Source organism: Paramisgurnus dabryanus, chromosome 9 (assembly GCF_030506205.2).
Source record: "Paramisgurnus dabryanus chromosome 9, PD_genome_1.1, whole genome shotgun sequence".
Classification (NCBI taxonomy): Eukaryota; Metazoa; Chordata; class Actinopteri; order Cypriniformes; family Cobitidae; genus Paramisgurnus; species Paramisgurnus dabryanus.
In genome coordinates this window covers 32,114,089-32,131,398 of record NC_133345.1, presented here as the reverse complement: position 1 = coordinate 32,131,398, position 17,310 = coordinate 32,114,089, and the positions used below count along the sequence as shown (strand labels likewise).

The following is a 17,310-nucleotide window of genomic DNA, read 5'->3' as shown; positions in this document are numbered from 1 at the left end:
CGCAGTGCGCACAGTAACAACTTCTTAAGTGTTTCTGTACACGCTTGTGTCTGTTCAGTTGATTTATGTATGCTAAACTCTTTTATCCCACTACACAACGTCTTGTATTTTGGACGTTCAGGGCGAGAAGTAAAAAAAATCAGTTCATTAAAAGCTAACAACAAACAATGTGGCTCTCGGCGCGCATGCGCGATGCATTGATTTCTTTATCGACAGTTTTTGACAGAGTGACATTTTAATGTAAAAACGTAATAACGTCATTTTTTAATCGAAACGGAAACTGAGATCCAGCACAGTGGGCGAGTTGGTATTGTGCATTTATATAATTTACATGTTCTTTAATTCTAGAGTCTCCGTCTGATAGTGCACGTTCACAGGCACACACGCGCACTCTTGTGCTCGTGCCCGCTGCTGCTGTACTATTTACATCTCTGGATGGTTTTCTGACTGATTGCTGTTCTTCAGTTTGTACTCTGATCGGACGGTAAGCAACACGAAATTCAGCGCGATCGTGTGCGCCGGATGTGGAAGTGGATGAATTAATGTTTCCTCTTCCCCCGGAACACGAGCGGTTTCCTGTTTATCGCGCTTAACGGGACTCTGCCTGAGGATGATGATGGCGGTGGTGGTGGTGCTGGTGTTTTAGGCCCGTGTTTAACAAATCAAGTAGTTAATATACACATGAAGCTATTTATGGAGAAAAACGGACGCGGTTGGTGGTTCATGTGAATGTTTATTCAGATTATTCACAATGGGCCCATCAGTTAAACATAAAACCCCATCGCTCATAATCATGCAGCAGTTAAAAACATTTACATGTAAACTTATCTGTATTTACTCTTTAGCTATTAATACTGCTGTAAATCTGAATTATGATGGTATTTTGTTGGAAACGTTTAACATTCTTCTTTAATCGTATTCCTGTTATTATGATAAGATTATGCATGATTATTCATTACTGTGTTGAATACATCTTGATTATCATTAATCTATGATGGTTTCATGGGTCAGGACTACTAGGGATGCACCGATAGGAGTTTTATGGGCCGATACCAATTTAAACAGACAACTTCTGGCCGATGCCGATATTAAACACTTGTATACAATACTATACAGTTGATCTATTAACTAGTTTATTTCTGCATCAAATAATTTTTACTGAACATGGATTGGATCTAATTAACATTCAACTGACCAACATAATAAGAGAGGCACAAATTAAGCTAAAGCAATTATAATAAGACAGCATGACAACCTTCAAAGGTGGTTTTTGATATTCAGCATTTATTTTATTAACAACATTAACTCATTTTTTTTTTTTTTTTTACATATAATGGATTTCTTTATGCAGTTAATTAATAAACAATCTGTATCGGACTTTCTCGTGCTATTGCCGATATGCCGATGGTTTCAAATTCATAAATATCAGCGTCCGACACATCGGTGCATCACTAGTCAGGACTTGTATCCACAACTCTAGGGGTTAGAGCATTTTTATTTTATGGTGACACACGGGTGTCAGTAAAGGCTGGTTGAGGATGATGATGAGGACCGGCTGATGAAGAACACTGATGTAACCTGAGAGATAAGAGTGGAGGATGGGATCACTAAGACAAGTATCGCCATAAGGGTCGGCCCGGTATCTGTAAATTTCAGAAGGTTAGCTTAAAAAATTGGTTGTAATGTGGCACTGCTTCCAAACTTTGGTTAAAGAAACATTATGTAAAAATTTTATGAAAGAAACCTACTAGCACAGGGTTTTAGATTTTTCCACATGTGTACTTTAAGTGTCTTAAATGTTTTCATCAATGTTTCAGTTCAGAGGATAAACAGTTTAAAGGGGACATATCATGAAAATCTGACTTTTTTCATGTTTAATGCTATAACTGGGTCCCCAGTGCTTCTAACAACCTAGAAAATGTGAAAAACATCCACCCAGTAACACATGCTTGCAGAGAATGGTTTACCAAAACGAAGTCATTTAAATTTGGCTCCCCTTGTGATGTCAGAAGGGGATCTTTTATTATAGTAATACCACCCCTTTATCTGCACTATCCAACCACAGCACTAACATTTAATGCAGAGATCAGCTCATTTGCATTTTAAAGGACACACCCATAAACTGCACTTTTTTGCTCACACCTACAAAATTGCAATTTGTAATAGATTATCTGTGGTGTATTTTGAGCATAAACTTCACATACATACTCTTGGACATCTTAATAAAAGTCTTGTGAAATGTCCCCTTTAAAGAAGCGCTTCTTATAATTTGCTTGTCAATGATATTATATCCTCAGTTTCTGCTTTTGCTGCCACAGAAAAAGTATGAAAAAGTACAGCGGTTTGCAATGATTCTCCTTTCCCCCACAACGCACTGTATGACATCACGCTGGGGAGAGAATTTACCAAAGCCGCATTGAGAATGACTTTAGAAAGACGAGTAAAGTACAGTTCTGATAGCGCAGATTATAGATAAATAGATAGATAGATAGATAGATAGATAGATAGATAGACAGACAGACAGACAGACAGATGGATAGGCTAGTATAGAGAGATAGGCAGACAGCCAGATAGCATAACGTTAGCATATCTTCGTGTAGAAACTAAACAAACAATTAACATACTCGTGCATGCTGGCTTGAGGGGGTCCATGATCCTGCCTGAAGTGGGTGTAACTTTATGCGATCTTCAGCACAAACGGTTTTGGCAGCATGTCTCTAATCCAGGAAGGTGAGTGAGGCACGTCACATCTGTTCGCGGGGACCAGCGACCCAAACGCACTCACTTTCTTACAGCCAGTAGCGGAATGGCAATCGAGAGAGTCGGGACTTTCCCGGTTGGTCGATCTAATAATAGTTATACGTTTCGAGTTAACAACACCGTCTGGCGGCGTGATGTGCGCCGGTTCCCGCAGCCCGCTGGTCAAAGTGCAGCCTCTCTGCTCAACAAAGTATATGAAAGTGCTCAAACTGTTCGGCAGGTCCAAACATGTACAGGATTTATAAAAATACGGTGATCAATGAGCGGTTCCTCCTCAAATGGCATAGTCTGTCGTGATGTAAAAAGCCGCCGAACGCCTGTTTATTACAGTATGTATGCGGTCGGATCCGAGTGTGCTGCAGCTGCTGACTGCTGCGTATAAAATGATCGTGTGATTCGTTATAATCGCATAAACAATATAACAAAGCATCCTTTTATTTCACAAAACAATATATTTGAGATATTATTTGATAGACTAGTAAGTGTGGATTAAGGATGTTTAAAAATCTCTAGCCTGGTGGTCAGGACATGAATGGATCAAATCAGCAGATTTGCGAAGTTTTATTTATCTCCACAGATATCATAAATAATAATTAGCATGGTATCTTTGCAGTATAACACATTATATATTTCCTACGATGTATATATGATTTCCAAATTGTATACGCAAGTATTAAACAGCAATAAATGTCTCATCTATCTCTATGGCTCTGGCTGAGGCTTTCTTCACTTCTCCCCAGCGTGACGTCATCGCAGAATTGCGTAAAAAAACCGTTAATACCAAAAACGTAAAAAAAGTGTTCTTTAAGACCATTTTTGAGACATTTTAAAAATTATACACATATCTTGAGTGATTTATGTACCCATTAATCGACAGTGGTGGTTAACCTGCAACACGCCCTTTAAGGGTCGTCTCCATGCACCCTGATGTTCCCTTACCGGAAATTATGCGACCTCTTGGCAGCTGTTTAAAATGTAGCTGTTTTTGGAGATGTGAGTTTCAAACGCAATCAGCAGGCGGTCAGCGCTCGTGTACATCACTGATCACAGTGTGGCGATACCAAGTAAGGAAATATGTCTAGAATAATCTGACTACGCCACCCTGGATAAAATACCAGGGAAAAACCAACCCAGGCACACAGGTAAAGTCTACCAATTGAAGGCAAAGAAAAATGGAGACGTGCGTATCAGTACAAAATTATATTTTATTATAAAATATGTAAAATGTTGTCATGCTTTCGCACAAACCCCCAACAATTAATGAAACTATAGGGCCAGGATCAGTGGGAACAGGGCAGGCCCACTGCAACCATGGAGGTTATCTAGATGCACCCCAATTCACACCACAGCAATTTCCCTGCACACCCCAGGAACATGTGTCACTACACAGCACACCGTGAACTACGCCACTCCCTGGAAGCAGCAAGCCCCCCCTGCTCCACACGAGTCCGTGTAGGCCCTTAAAGAAAAAAAGAAACAAAATATCAATTTTACACACTATAAATAATCCAATCACACATACAAATGTGGGGACAACAATTTGCAATTTAACCCCAGGCAACAATCGGTGGGTCAATGCCTATAAAACACTGAAACAACACGGGACAACTCACAATACACAAATCATGGTAAAGAAAATTAGAAAGTAAATCAAACCATACCACACACCAAATATACAAATCACAGACAAACTAATATAAATGAAATACACAACATTACACAAAAAGAGGGCCACACCACTAAGAAAGTCCAGCTGAAGTAATTTGACACCACCCTCGGGGGTGGTCGAACGGCAAATGCTGCGGAGACCCGTAACATACGCCCACTCAGAGCATTCATGCACAAGAGCAAAACAGCAACGATGTCATAAAAGCGTTCATTGGGAATAAGGGTTTAATTCAATCATGTTCTCCATTTACCCCTGATCAAAGAAACAAACATTAGTTTATCATTTAAAAACTTCAAAACCACCCCAGTGCAAGGGATAAGAGAAATACTTACGATTTGTTTTAAACGCTAGACGCACAGCTGTATTGACTACTCACAGATCGCAGCAGCAGCTCAATTTAACAGAATTTGTCAATCTGCATTTGTCCGGCGATCTTTGCAGCGATAACTGCCAGCGAACTCCGCCACGATCGTTCACAACAACGCCACCAGCCGCACTCTAAATTAGCCGGGAGAGAAACAGCACCAGGATCCGGAAATGCCAGGGAGAACGAGAAGCATCCCACACCAGCGAACTCTCTAACTGTCACAATAAAAGTCCTTAAATAGTATACACGCCGCCACCCCATTGGTTCTGCCGACTACACTCGACCCAACCAATAGAAAGAACACAAAAACTACTCCAATCATATACCCAGCATTACATCAACCAATTAAATACAAGCCTCATACTACATTCTACCCCCTGTTTTTTTTTTTCGGCGTCCCGACGATAACCAATTGACACATACCCATGACCTAATGACCCACATCCCACGGCCTAAACAAAGTTGAAATCCTATTCGACCTAGGGTCCTGTACAGGAGCAACCCTCACGGCCGCCTCTGCGGCCCGTGGCAGACGATGCAAGTTTGAATGATGGCCCGCAGTAGCCCGCACAGTTCTCCTCACGGGCATACCAACCCCACCTGGTTGGTCCTCTGGCAACCTCATCGGTTCTGATGTTGTACCAGGCACCGCGGCAGGTACCTCATGGCCCCTGACAACAGGGGTATCAGATCCCATTGGTCCATTTGGCAAGGTAGGAACCTCTAGGGGAACCACCCCCTGGTTTACGGGGGGAATCACGGACACCAACATTAACAGGTCAACATCTTCAGAGGAAACCTCTGCTAAAGGCAAATCTTCCTCTGGGACCGGAGCCTGTGTCGGGGCCATAATTGGGCAATCTTTTGTGATTCGGGCCTTCAAAGCAGAACGGTGAACACATTTAGTTTTTCCCAAATCATCCACTGGTGCAATGGTATACACTGCCCCGCCCTCTCTAGGCGCCCTCACGACCTGGTACACCACTGGGCTCCACAGGTCCTGAATTTTATGGCGACCCCTCAAGCCATGATCGAATAAATAAACTAACTGGCCCTCTCCCAATGGTGCCTCATGAACCCGGGCATCATGGGCGACCTTACGGCGACCCGCCGCTGCTTCAAGGCGTTCCCGTGCCCCCTCGAAGGCCACCTGCAGCCTGGCCTGATGTTCACTCACCCACTCATGCACGGTACCCACCGCCGTTTCCTGAAATCTACCCAAAAGGAAGTCCACCGGGAGCCTTGGCTCCTGCCCAAACATTAAAAAGTATGGGGACTCACCGGTTGCCTGATTGGGGGTGGTGTTATAGCAAAACAACACTTGTGGGAGGCATGAGGCCCAGTCCATTTTCCTAGACACCGGCAGGGTGCGCAAAAGGTTGTGCAATGTCCTATTAAAGCGCTCACACTGCCCGTTCCCCGCCGGGTGATACGGGGACGTGCGAGACTTTCCCACTTTATACAAAGCGCAAAGTTGTTGCACTAGGGAGGACTCAAAATTCCGTCCCTGATCCGAATGAATCCGGCTGGGGACCCCGAACTTGTAGAACCATTCTACTACCAGCACTTGAGCCACCGTTTCTGCCCGTTGATCTCGGGTCGGCACTGCCATAGTATACTTTGTGAAAACATCTGTCATAACTAACACGTTCTCCAGCCCCGAACGAGTTGGTTCTAACACCGTAAAATCTAGGGCCAAGATCTCGTTTGGCCGAAAAGCCAAAAGATGGCCCATGAAACTACTAGGCCGAGATGGAGTATCTTTAGCGGCCTGGCACCGTTCACACTCTCTGCACCACTGTGCCACATCCGCTGTCAGGCCAGGCCAATAACAGCGTTGTTGCACCAACTCAGTGGTGCGTTCCACTCCTTGGTGCCCATGTTCATGGTGCAACATGGTCAGTACTTCGGACTGCAATACTGATGGTAACACTACCTGAAACACCTCTTCGCCCCCATCAGGACGGAATACTTTCCGATGCAACACCCCCTCTCGCTCACTCAAACGATTCCATTGCCGTAGTAGAATCAGCACAGTACGGGGCAAATCCCGCCGCTCCTCAGCACTAGGTGGTGAACCACGCTTCCAAAACTTCAACATTGTACCTATCACAGGATCCTCCTGCTGTAAGGACAACATATCCACCGCCAAACCCGGCAGAACTGAAACTGCTGCTTGAGACCCCACCTCGGTTACACTAGCTTGATTACCCAAGCCTAAAAGGATGGTACCTGGCAGTAATGGTTTCAGCCCCTCCTGACTAGCAGGACCCTGCCGGGAAAGGGCGTCTGCATTCCGGTTGCTCCGGCCAGAGCGATACTTCAGTTCAAAATCGAAGGCCGCCAATTGTGCCGCCCACCGTTGTTCCGTGGCACCAAGCTTAGCAGTGTTCAGGTGACTCAGGGGGTTATTATCAGTGAATACAACACACCTCTGCCCCAACAGATATTCCCTAAACTTTTCCGTCATGGCCCACTTAAGCGCAAGGAACTCCAGCTTCATAGAGCTGTAATTGGACATGTTGCGCTCAGTGGGCCTAAGACTACGGCTAGCATAAGCTATAGGCCTCACTCTCCCTCCCTGTTCCTGGGATAGAACTGCTCCCAGTCCACTATGGCTGGCATCTACCTCCAGGATAAAGGGGAGCGAGAAGTCAGCATAGGCTAGTACGGGGGCAGAGGTGAGCCGACTCTTCAACTCCTCAAAGTTCCCCTGACACTGCTTGGTCCACGCGGCCCCAAAGCTCGACTCAGCTCGAACCCGGGGTTTATGACCTGTAAACTCTGCCACCAACCGGTGCAGGGGGCCCGCCAGCTTGGCAAACCCCTCTACAAATCGCCGGTAGTAACTAGCAAACCCAAGGAATGAACGGAGCTCCGTCACTCCTGTTGGGCGCTGCCACTGCCTCACTGCCTCTATCTTGTTGGGATCTGTCGATACCCCATTGGCAGAAACTACATGCCCAAGATAGCTTACCTCTTGTTGAAAAAACCTACACTTGGTTAGTTTTGCCTTCAACCCCTCTCGCTTCAACCGACTTAACACCACTTCTAACCGCTCTAGATGTTGCGCCACCGAGGAGGAAAATACCACTATGTCGTCCAAATACAATAAAAGGGACTGACACTGTTGGTCCCCAAACAACCTCTCCATTAACCTCTGGAAGGTGCTTGGGGCATTAGAAAGACCAAAGGGCATCCGGTTCCATTCAAACAAACCAAAAGGTGTACAGAACGCGGTCTTATGTTTATCCCCCTCGGTGACAGGAACCTGATTATACCCACTGGCGAGGTCCATGGTGGAAAACCACCGGGCCCCCGTCAGTGAGTCCAGGGTCTCCTCAATACGTGGCAGGGGAAAAGCGTCTCTCCGAGTTTTTACATTCAGCTGGCGATAATCCACACACATGCGCAACGTGCCATCCTTCTTTTTGGCCAGCACAATGGGGGAAGCATATGGACTACAACTCTCTCTGATAATGTGGGTCTCTAACAACTGATTAATGTGTGTTTTTACCACATCATACTCGGATGGAGGTATCCGCCGGTATCGTTGTCGAACCGGGGTGGTATCAGTCAATGGAATGTCGTGAGAGATAAGTCGGGTACATCCCAAATCACCTTCATATGCAGAGAAAACCGTATGGAATTGTAACAACAGAGACCTTACCTGTTCTTGTTCAAATTCTGTCAGCACGGACAAATCAAGACTCTCGATTTGATCCTGCACTGAAGGAGGCATGACAGAAACCTGAAGATTTACTGACGCCGAGACAGATTTAACCTCTGAAACACCCTGAGGTAAGCTTGTAATAAACACGTCATGCAAGGTGCCCAAACTCACGTTCCTAAAAAGTATCGCGTCGGTCTTACCCACATTAACAACGGGTACATAAACTGTGCCTCGGGTCACTCGCATTAATGCGGGTGATGCCAAAAGACCTGCAGGCAGTCCAGTCTCCGCTGGCTCAAACAGCACAGTTTCCCCGGCAAAATGCTCGGAGCAAGTAGCGGCCACTACCTTCATTGTACCACCCGGAATTCGACACACCTTACGACCCCGTCGACGCACCCTGCCCACCCGGCCATCTGCAGGGGTATCACGCACCTGGCAGCAGTGTTGTAATGCTTGAAATACTGGCTTAGAGGCCCCTAACACTGCAGGTACATCAAAAAGGGCAGTACCATGTTGCCCAAAAAGTTCCTGATAACACCGGCTCAGCACGTTCATGCCTAAAATACCAGGGACTTGGGTATCGGTGTCACCAGGAGGATCTCTAACCACCAACACGCCGCAACCAAGAATTTTCTGGCCACAAAGCTCCACATCCAATTCAATATAACCGATGTACGGAATCAATGAACCATTGGCTGCACGAAGCTGTAACCATTGACATGCCTGCAGTCGATCCTGGCCCCATGGTGCAAACTGCTCAGAGAAACAACTCTCTGTAATCGTAGACACCATGGAGCCAGTATCAACCAAACAAGGCACCCGTACCCCTCCCATATTAACCACCAGGTGGGGACATGATGCAATTAAATGCGGTGCGGAACTTAACGTCACTGAGTCATGCTCTATACCCACCGAACTGTGACTCTGCAGTTCGGCGGGATCTAGTTTTCCGGTGGCTGAGAAAAGGCCCCCCTCATAGATGGAGACTCATGCCGAACCCGAGAAGGGGTAACTCGTTCGCCATCACATTCACGGGCAAAATGGCCAGGCCTTTGGCAGCGACGACAAATTAAGCCCTCAGTACGGGAAGGCCGACGAACCGGCTGAAACGGCCGGAGGCCAGCAATACTCTGAGTGAGCTGATCTAATTGTTGCTGCTGTAACTTTAACATCTCACGCAGCTCCTTTAACTCTGACTGAGACTGCCCTTGCACCCCGTACTGGATACCATATGTCATTGGGACGGACTGACTCCTACCTCTCGCACCCCCTGGCATTCCCTCCCGCTCCCACCTAATCGCTTCCCCACGTACCTCCAAAAGAGTAGAGGCGGGCTGGCGGCGCACAAGCTGCTTCAGTTCCCGGCGAAGAGCGCTATCAGCCACATACTCGACGAACTGGTCGCGCAACACAATTTCGGAATTAGGAATAGCATTAGGTGATTGTTGTTTAACCTTCCCCAGGAGGGTCATCAAGGCAAGGGAAAACTCTAAAAGGGATTCCCCATCTTGCTGTCTCCTGGAGAAAAACGCTTCTTGGAGTGCTACATACGATTGAGAGCAGCCATACAGCTCGCGTAGAATCGATATAATTTGTTCTGGGTCACCTCGTTCCCCACTAGAACGATGTCTAATCTCCTCACGCGCTTCACCCTCCAGATGGTCAAAAAGGAAAAACGCTTTATCAACCTTGGACATATAACGAGCCCGCATACATGCCTCAGCCTCCTCCACCCACTCATCGACACCGGTACCAGATTTGCCACAAAATTTTGGGCACCGCCTATCTCTGGGCACCATCACAAACCGGTCCGGCACCACACTGTCACTTGCCACTGGCTGGGGAGGATCAGACATGACTGCGGGAACAACAGACGGAGCAACACTAGGCCCAGGTGACTCACCGGGCTCTCGCTCAGAACGTAACCGGTCATTATCAGCACGCAACTGTGCCACTAATTCTCGCAACTCCTGCATCTCTTCCTCTATGTTGGTCATAATTACTCACCCTAACAAAACAATAAGGGGACACCGACCAAGGAGTGCAGCTTGTCCAAAGGCCAACACACGCTGCTGTTTTGCTCTGTAACAGAAAAAAAAACCAAAAAAACAAAAACACTTTTCAAAACAATTTCACGCACGTCCCACAAAAATCTTGCCTTTACCAGGTAATCCTGCCGACTACGCCAAAATGTGGCGATACCAAGTAAGGAAATATGTCTAGAATAATCTGACTACGCCACCCTGGATAAAATACCAGGGAAAAACCAACCCAGGCACACAGGTAAAGTCTACCAATTGAAGGCAAAGAAAAATGGAGACGTGCGTATCAGTACAAAATTATATTTTATTATAAAATATGTAAAATGTTGTCATGCTTTCGCACAAACCCCCAACAATTAATGAAACTATAGGGCCAGGATCAGTGGGAACAGGGCAGGCCCACTGCAACCATGGAGGTTATCTAGATGCACCCCAATTCACACCACAGCAATTTCCCTGCACACCCCAGGAACATGTGTCACTACACAGCACACCGTGAACTACGCCACTCCCTGGAAGCAGCAAGCCCCCCCTGCTCCACACGAGTCCGTGTAGGCCCTTAAAGAAAAAAAGAAACAAAATATCAATTTTACACACTATAAATAATCCAATCACACATACAAATGTGGGGACAACAATTTGCAATTTAACCCCAGGCAACAATCGGTGGGTCAATGCCTATAAAACACTGAAACAACACGGGACAACTCACAATACACAAATCATGGTAAAGAAAATTAGAAAGTAAATCAAACCATACCACACACCAAATATACAAATCACAGACAAACTAATATAAATGAAATACACAACATTACACAAAAAGAGGGCCACACCACTAAGAAAGTCCAGCTGAAGTAATTTGACACCACCCTCGGGGGTGGTCGAACGGCAAATGCTGCGGAGACCCGTAACATACGCCCACTCAGAGCATTCATGCACAAGAGCAAAACAGCAACGATGTCATAAAAGCGTTCATTGGGAATAAGGGTTTAATTCAATCATGTTCTCCATTTACCCCTGATCAAAGAAACAAACATTAGTTTATCATTTAAAAACTTCAAAACCACCCCAGTGCAAGGGATAAGAGAAATACTTACGATTTGTTTTAAACGCTAGACGCACAGCTGTATTGACTACTCACAGATCGCAGCAGCAGCTCAATTTAACAGAATTTGTCAATCTGCATTTGTCCGGCGATCTTTGCAGCGATAACTGCCAGCGAACTCCGCCACGATCGTTCACAACAACGCCACCAGCCGCACTCTAAATTAGCCGGGAGAGAAACAGCACCAGGATCCGGAAATGCCAGGGAGAACGAGAAGCATCCCACACCAGCGAACTCTCTAACTGTCACAATAAAAGTCCTTAAATAGTATACACGCCGCCACCCCATTGGTTCTGCCGACTACACTCGACCCAACCAATAGAAAGAACACAAAAACTACTCCAATCATATACCCAGCATTACATCAACCAATTAAATACAAGCCTCATACTACAACAGCATCATCTCGACCATTAATCTTATATCATCTTTTTTATTCATATTAAGTCTCTTTATTGTTTTGTGGAGGTAAAAGTTAAATTCCATAACATATGAACTACATACTGCTAAAACTACCCTAAGTAAGCTGGGGTGTGTTTCCCAAAAGCATCGTTGCTAACCTGTTAGCAACTTAGTTGGTTGGCAATGGGAAATTGCATTGCAACCAACAAAGTTGCTAACTTAGATAGCAACGATGCTTTTGGGAAACGTACCCCTGGTTGGCTAGTCTAAGCAGGTTTACGATTAAAGTAGCTAGTTTAAACTGGTCCTTCCAGCCTGGCAAAGCTGGTCAAGTGAGTGGGTCAGCTGGTCTTCCCTCTTGATCAGCCAAAAAATTGACCAAACCCCATCTAAAACCAGTCTGGGATAAAGTTTCTGCCTGTTGCTGATAAATATCTGTGGTGTTGTTTCACATGAAATGTTCACGTCACTGGAAAACATAAGTCATCAAGTGTCCCAATGCATTTTAGAGTAAAGCAGGGTCCTTAGTGTAGTGCCTGAACCCGTGTAGAGGACCTGATTGAGACATCATTTCACCCTCTTTAACAGCAATGTCCAGCTGTGGCGGGTGTTTAGTGGTGAAAACGACACATTTGGGTTGCACTGCCTTTGAAATTTGTAATCTATAAACATTTAGAAAGCACAGCTTCTATATATGAAGAGCTCAGATGCAAACCCCTCTTAAAGCTCTCGTTCTTTCTGTGTTTTTGAGGCTTTGATTGTGTTTATAGTGGGCAATATAACACGTGTTCATGTTTCAAATGATCTGTGCATATAAACACTGAGGGGTGGTTTCCCGGACAGGGATTATCTTAAACCAGGATTAGGCCTTAGTTTAATTGGGAAATATAACTAGTTTTAACAAACATGCCTTACTAAAACTGATGTATTTTAAGATATGTTAGTGTAAGTTGTTTTCAGTTCGGACAGCTCTTACATTTATTTTAGTCTAGGACTAGTCTAATCCCTGTCTGGGAAACCACCCCTGATTGTGCATCATCAATGTGAGACAACTGAATTCCATTTATACAGACAAATACCATGTTACTATAAACTATGTTACTGTAAAACTGTAAGCTTTCAAAGATGACACAGAATATTGAACTGCAGAGATCTCAGTAGGATTCAGACAAATTTGGGACCTGAAATTCAGAGGCTTTACACTGCTGCTAATTTATTTGAATGTGGTCTAGATGTCTCTGGTGGATTTGGGAAAGAAGCTGTTGGAAGCAGCTCGTGCCGGTCAGGACGACGAGGTCCGGATACTGATGGCCAATGGAGCGCCCTTCACTACTGACTGGGTGACCGTTTGTGATGTGACTACAAAACTTTCTCATTGTCATATTCATGGTTGTGCAATAATGCGTCTGTCTGTCTGTCACACGTATGCCAGCTGGGGACGTCTCCTTTACACCTGTCGGTGCAATTCGGTCACTTCTCCACCACAGAGGTTCTGCTGCGGGCCGGGGTCAGCAGAGATGCCCGCACCAAAGTGGACCGAACGCCCCTGCACATGGCTGCGTCCGAAGGTCACGCTAGCATCGTGGAGCTGCTGCTGAAGGTGACCGGTCATGTGGCTGCTCTCCTTACGGATCTTTGATGTTTGCTCTCGGTGCATTTGTCTGTAATTTGCTGCTTTAAGTGTCTCTTTCATCTTGCTCTGCCATAACAATGACCGTATTCATGCCATCTCTTCAGCACGGCGCTGATGTGAACGCTAAGGACATGCTGCAGATGAGCGCTCTGCACTGGGCCGTGGAGCACAGCCACAGAGACGTGGCAGAGATTCTGCTGCGCTTCGGTGCCGACGTCCACGCGCAGAGTAAATTCTGTAAGAACGCGCTGGACATCGCCCTGGACAAAGGCTGTCATGAGCTCACTGAAATCCTTCAGGTCACTTGTGTTTACCGAGGTCACACGCATGATGACCGTTTTTAAAATGAATAACTTGGAGTAACTTCACACAAATGTTTTTTTTTTTTTATATTGTGTTGTGCGTGTTGTTTAGGTGGCCATGAGGAACCAGATCAACACGAACCCCGACACGAATCCAGACTCGCTGACCGTTCACACGGCCACGCCGCAGTTCATCATCGGTCCCGGAGGCGTGGTCAACCTGGCCGGACTTGTCTCACCTGGAAACGCCAGCAGATCCGCAGGTGACATCCAAAGGCCAGAGCCTGTGAACAGCAGATGTGTTTTATGAATGAAAGGAAGCTTTGTCCAAATGCACGTCGACATGATGAACAGAGCGAGTGTGTGTTTGTCCTCCATACAATTAAGGAAAATTGCCTTGAAGTCATTTGAAAAGTGTATCTCAGAGCTTCTTCAAAGCTTTGCGTCACAAGCGTCCACCATCACCAGACAATAAATAAAGCTTGTTCTAACCTAGATGAAGTCAATTTGAGCAGAATTGGCTCTTCTTTGAGTTGCTTTAGTTTTCATCATACCATGTTTGTCAGATGTAAATCTGATCATCGTGTCTCGTCAGTCGTAGCCGCAGAGGAGTTGATAACGGCGGACACGGTAGATGGGGCCATTCGACAGGTCGTAAGCTCTGGAGGTCAGCAGGTCATTACCATAGTAACAGATGGAATTCAGCTGGCCAACCTGCAGACTGGTACAGGCATCAGCCAGCCCATAATAGTTACCATGCCCGATGGGCAGCAGGGTGAGTTTAAACCTAAGGACGTCGCGGCTACACACGACAGTATGACTTTGCTGGCAATGACTTTAAGTCTTCATATAAGAGTCTGAGCTTAGAGACGTACTGTACTGAACGACACATCATAAATCATCACAGTTACATACTCTTCTGTGTAAAGGACCACATCGCTTTCGGTGTTGAACAGTTACAAAGTCCGCCTCAGCTTTGACACTTTTTGTATAACTGAAAAAAGCTTCACAAATGTCTTCTCGCACAACAGAGAATAGATGTGTAGCCTGTATTTTAACATAGCGCACAACAGATTTCTTGCTAAGAGCATTTATCTTTCAACAGTATTAACGGTGTCGGACACCGAGGTCGCGGAGGAAACGGTCATCAGCGATGAGCCGATTATTAAACGGCAGCGCGTGAAGGAAGAAGAAGACAATGAGATGTCCGAGGCACATGACGTCCAAATTCAGCAAACCATCTCGCTGGACGACTTTCAGGTTCTGACACAACAAATCACCGTCGCCATTTCCAGAACTGCAACAGTTGACCAATCCAAACTAATTATAAAAAACTGTTAACAAATGCAGGCATTTAAATCTGATTTTTAAAAAATAATCAAATGTGTCTCAGTCAGAAATACACTGACCAAAATAATAAACGCAACACTTTTATTTTTGCCCCCATTTTTCATGATGTGAAGTCAAAAGTGTAAGGCCTTGTCCACACGGACACGGGTATTTTTATAACCGTGACTTTTTTTACGCGGTTCGGGCCACACGGATACCGAACATTTTTGAAAACCCTTGCCAGGGTGAGGATTTTCAGTAACACTGGTTGCAGTGTCGTCGTGTAGACCTTAGAACTGTGGTTTTTGCTTCTGATTAAGGCTTCTGATTGGCCAACATGGCTTTATGATTAGGGTTATCACCGCCTGCTGGTGTGGCATGCTCTTGACAGGGTGTTTTTACGCTTTCATGTAGGCCAGGGGTGGGGAACCCTGGTCCTGGGGGGCCACTGTCCTGCAGAGTTTAGTTCCAACCCTAATTAAACACACCTGAAAAATCTAATTAAAGTCTTCAGGATTACTTGGAAATGAAATGCAGATGTTTTTGATTAGGGTTGGAACTAAACTATGCAGGAAAGTGGCCCTCCAGGACCCAGGGTTCCCCACTCCTGATGTAGGCGGAGATTTTGGGTGTGTCTGAAAACGTAAGCAGCTGACTTGTTGCCTCGCTGCCTCATGAGGCAATGACTTTGGAGGCATGAAGGCAGCTCAGAGAAACGCTGTCGGACACACTTCAAAGGCAGCGTGTTTGAAATATAAACAGAGAGCGCCTTTGTGATAACTTAATCTGTGTTAGTGAGCACAGAGATAATCCATCCACCTCACAGGTGTTGCATATCAAGATGCTGATTAGACAGCATTATTATTGCAGAGGCGTGCCTTAGGCTGACCACAATAAAAGGCCTTCTTTAAAGAAAAGATCTTTGAGTTAGCACATAAAAAATTGGGGCAAAAACAAAAGTGTTGTGTTTATAACTTTGGTAATTTAAAGGTTGTTTTTGTTGTTATGTGAAGTGTGTTTTTATTGCATTATAATAAAAAATAATTGATAACTGAGCATTTCTGAAAACAGCAGATGTAATGTTTAGCAGGGTGAGTAAAAAGTTATAACTAATCTCCACATGAGGTCCTGTTTACTGTGCTGTCAGAAATCACTTAAGATCCTCGTTCAAACATACAAAGAATTCCGTTTGTGTAGCAGATATAAATGTTTATTATGACTGCTCAATCTTCATCGAAGAAGCTGAATATACTCAGAACATTGTTGTCAAGCGTTTGATGCTTTTTATAAATCAGACCTTTAAACAGATTGTACTGATAAATGCAGTGTGTGTGTGTGTGTGTGTGTGTGTGTGTGTGTAACAGGAGAAAGTGTCTTTGCTAAAGCAGCTGGAAGAGGCGAATCGTGAAGCTCAGAGATACAGACAGCAGTTCCTGAAGAAAGAGCAAGAGGCTGAAGTTTACAGACAGAAACTGGAGGCCATAACACGACAGAGTGCAAAGAAAGCACTGTGACACACACACACACACACACACACACACACACACACACACACACACACACACACACACACTTATACACACACACACACACACACACACACACAGACTCACTGTCTGTCATGTTACACTAAACATCAACTTTATATTTGTTTAGATTTGTGTTCTGATCATTTGTGTGTCATTTCAAGGAATTTTACAGTTGTGGTTTTCAAGTCTGTGAATTGTGTGTGTATTTTTTATAATCAGTATAATGTTGTTATACTGTAAAGTATGAGTTCAGTCTCTACATAATGTTTTGAACATGTGGTCACTTCATCTACAGATGATTTTATTGTGTAAAACTCAATCTTTCTGATCTGATGTTTAAAGACGCTTGACTTTAACTCTGCTTTGTTTGCTAGAAAGACAAAATTGTTGGATTTATTTTCAGAAGGAACAGACATGAATTGACACGTGATCATGGGCAAATAAAATGATTAATGATCTGTTATCTGATCAATGAAGAGGGTTCTCTGAGAGA

At 44.9% G+C, this 17,310-nt stretch overlaps 1 protein-coding gene across 5 annotated transcripts; it reads left to right on the top strand.

Moving 5' to 3' along the window:
- Positions 1-50: 50 nt before the first annotated feature.
- gabpb1 (GA binding protein transcription factor subunit beta 1) lies at positions 51-17,280 on the top strand. 5 transcript variants are annotated; one of them, XM_065283867.2, is made up of 8 exons: positions 51-484; positions 13,257-13,364; positions 13,457-13,624; positions 13,762-13,956; positions 14,072-14,222; positions 14,555-14,734; positions 15,065-15,219; positions 16,653-17,280. In XM_065283867.2, the coding sequence occupies exons 2-8, from the start codon at positions 13,257-13,259 to the stop codon at positions 16,800-16,802; spliced, it is 1,107 nt and encodes a 368-aa protein (XP_065139939.2). In that variant the 5' UTR covers positions 51-484; the 3' UTR covers positions 16,803-17,280. The 5 variants fall into 5 exon arrangements, with proteins under 5 accessions (XP_065139939.2, XP_065139941.2, XP_065139942.2 ...); XM_065283869.2 differs by lacking the exon at positions 51-484 and adding an exon at positions 594-712; XM_065283870.2 differs by lacking the exon at positions 51-484 and adding an exon at positions 628-818.
- Positions 17,281-17,310: the final 30 nt, after the last annotated feature.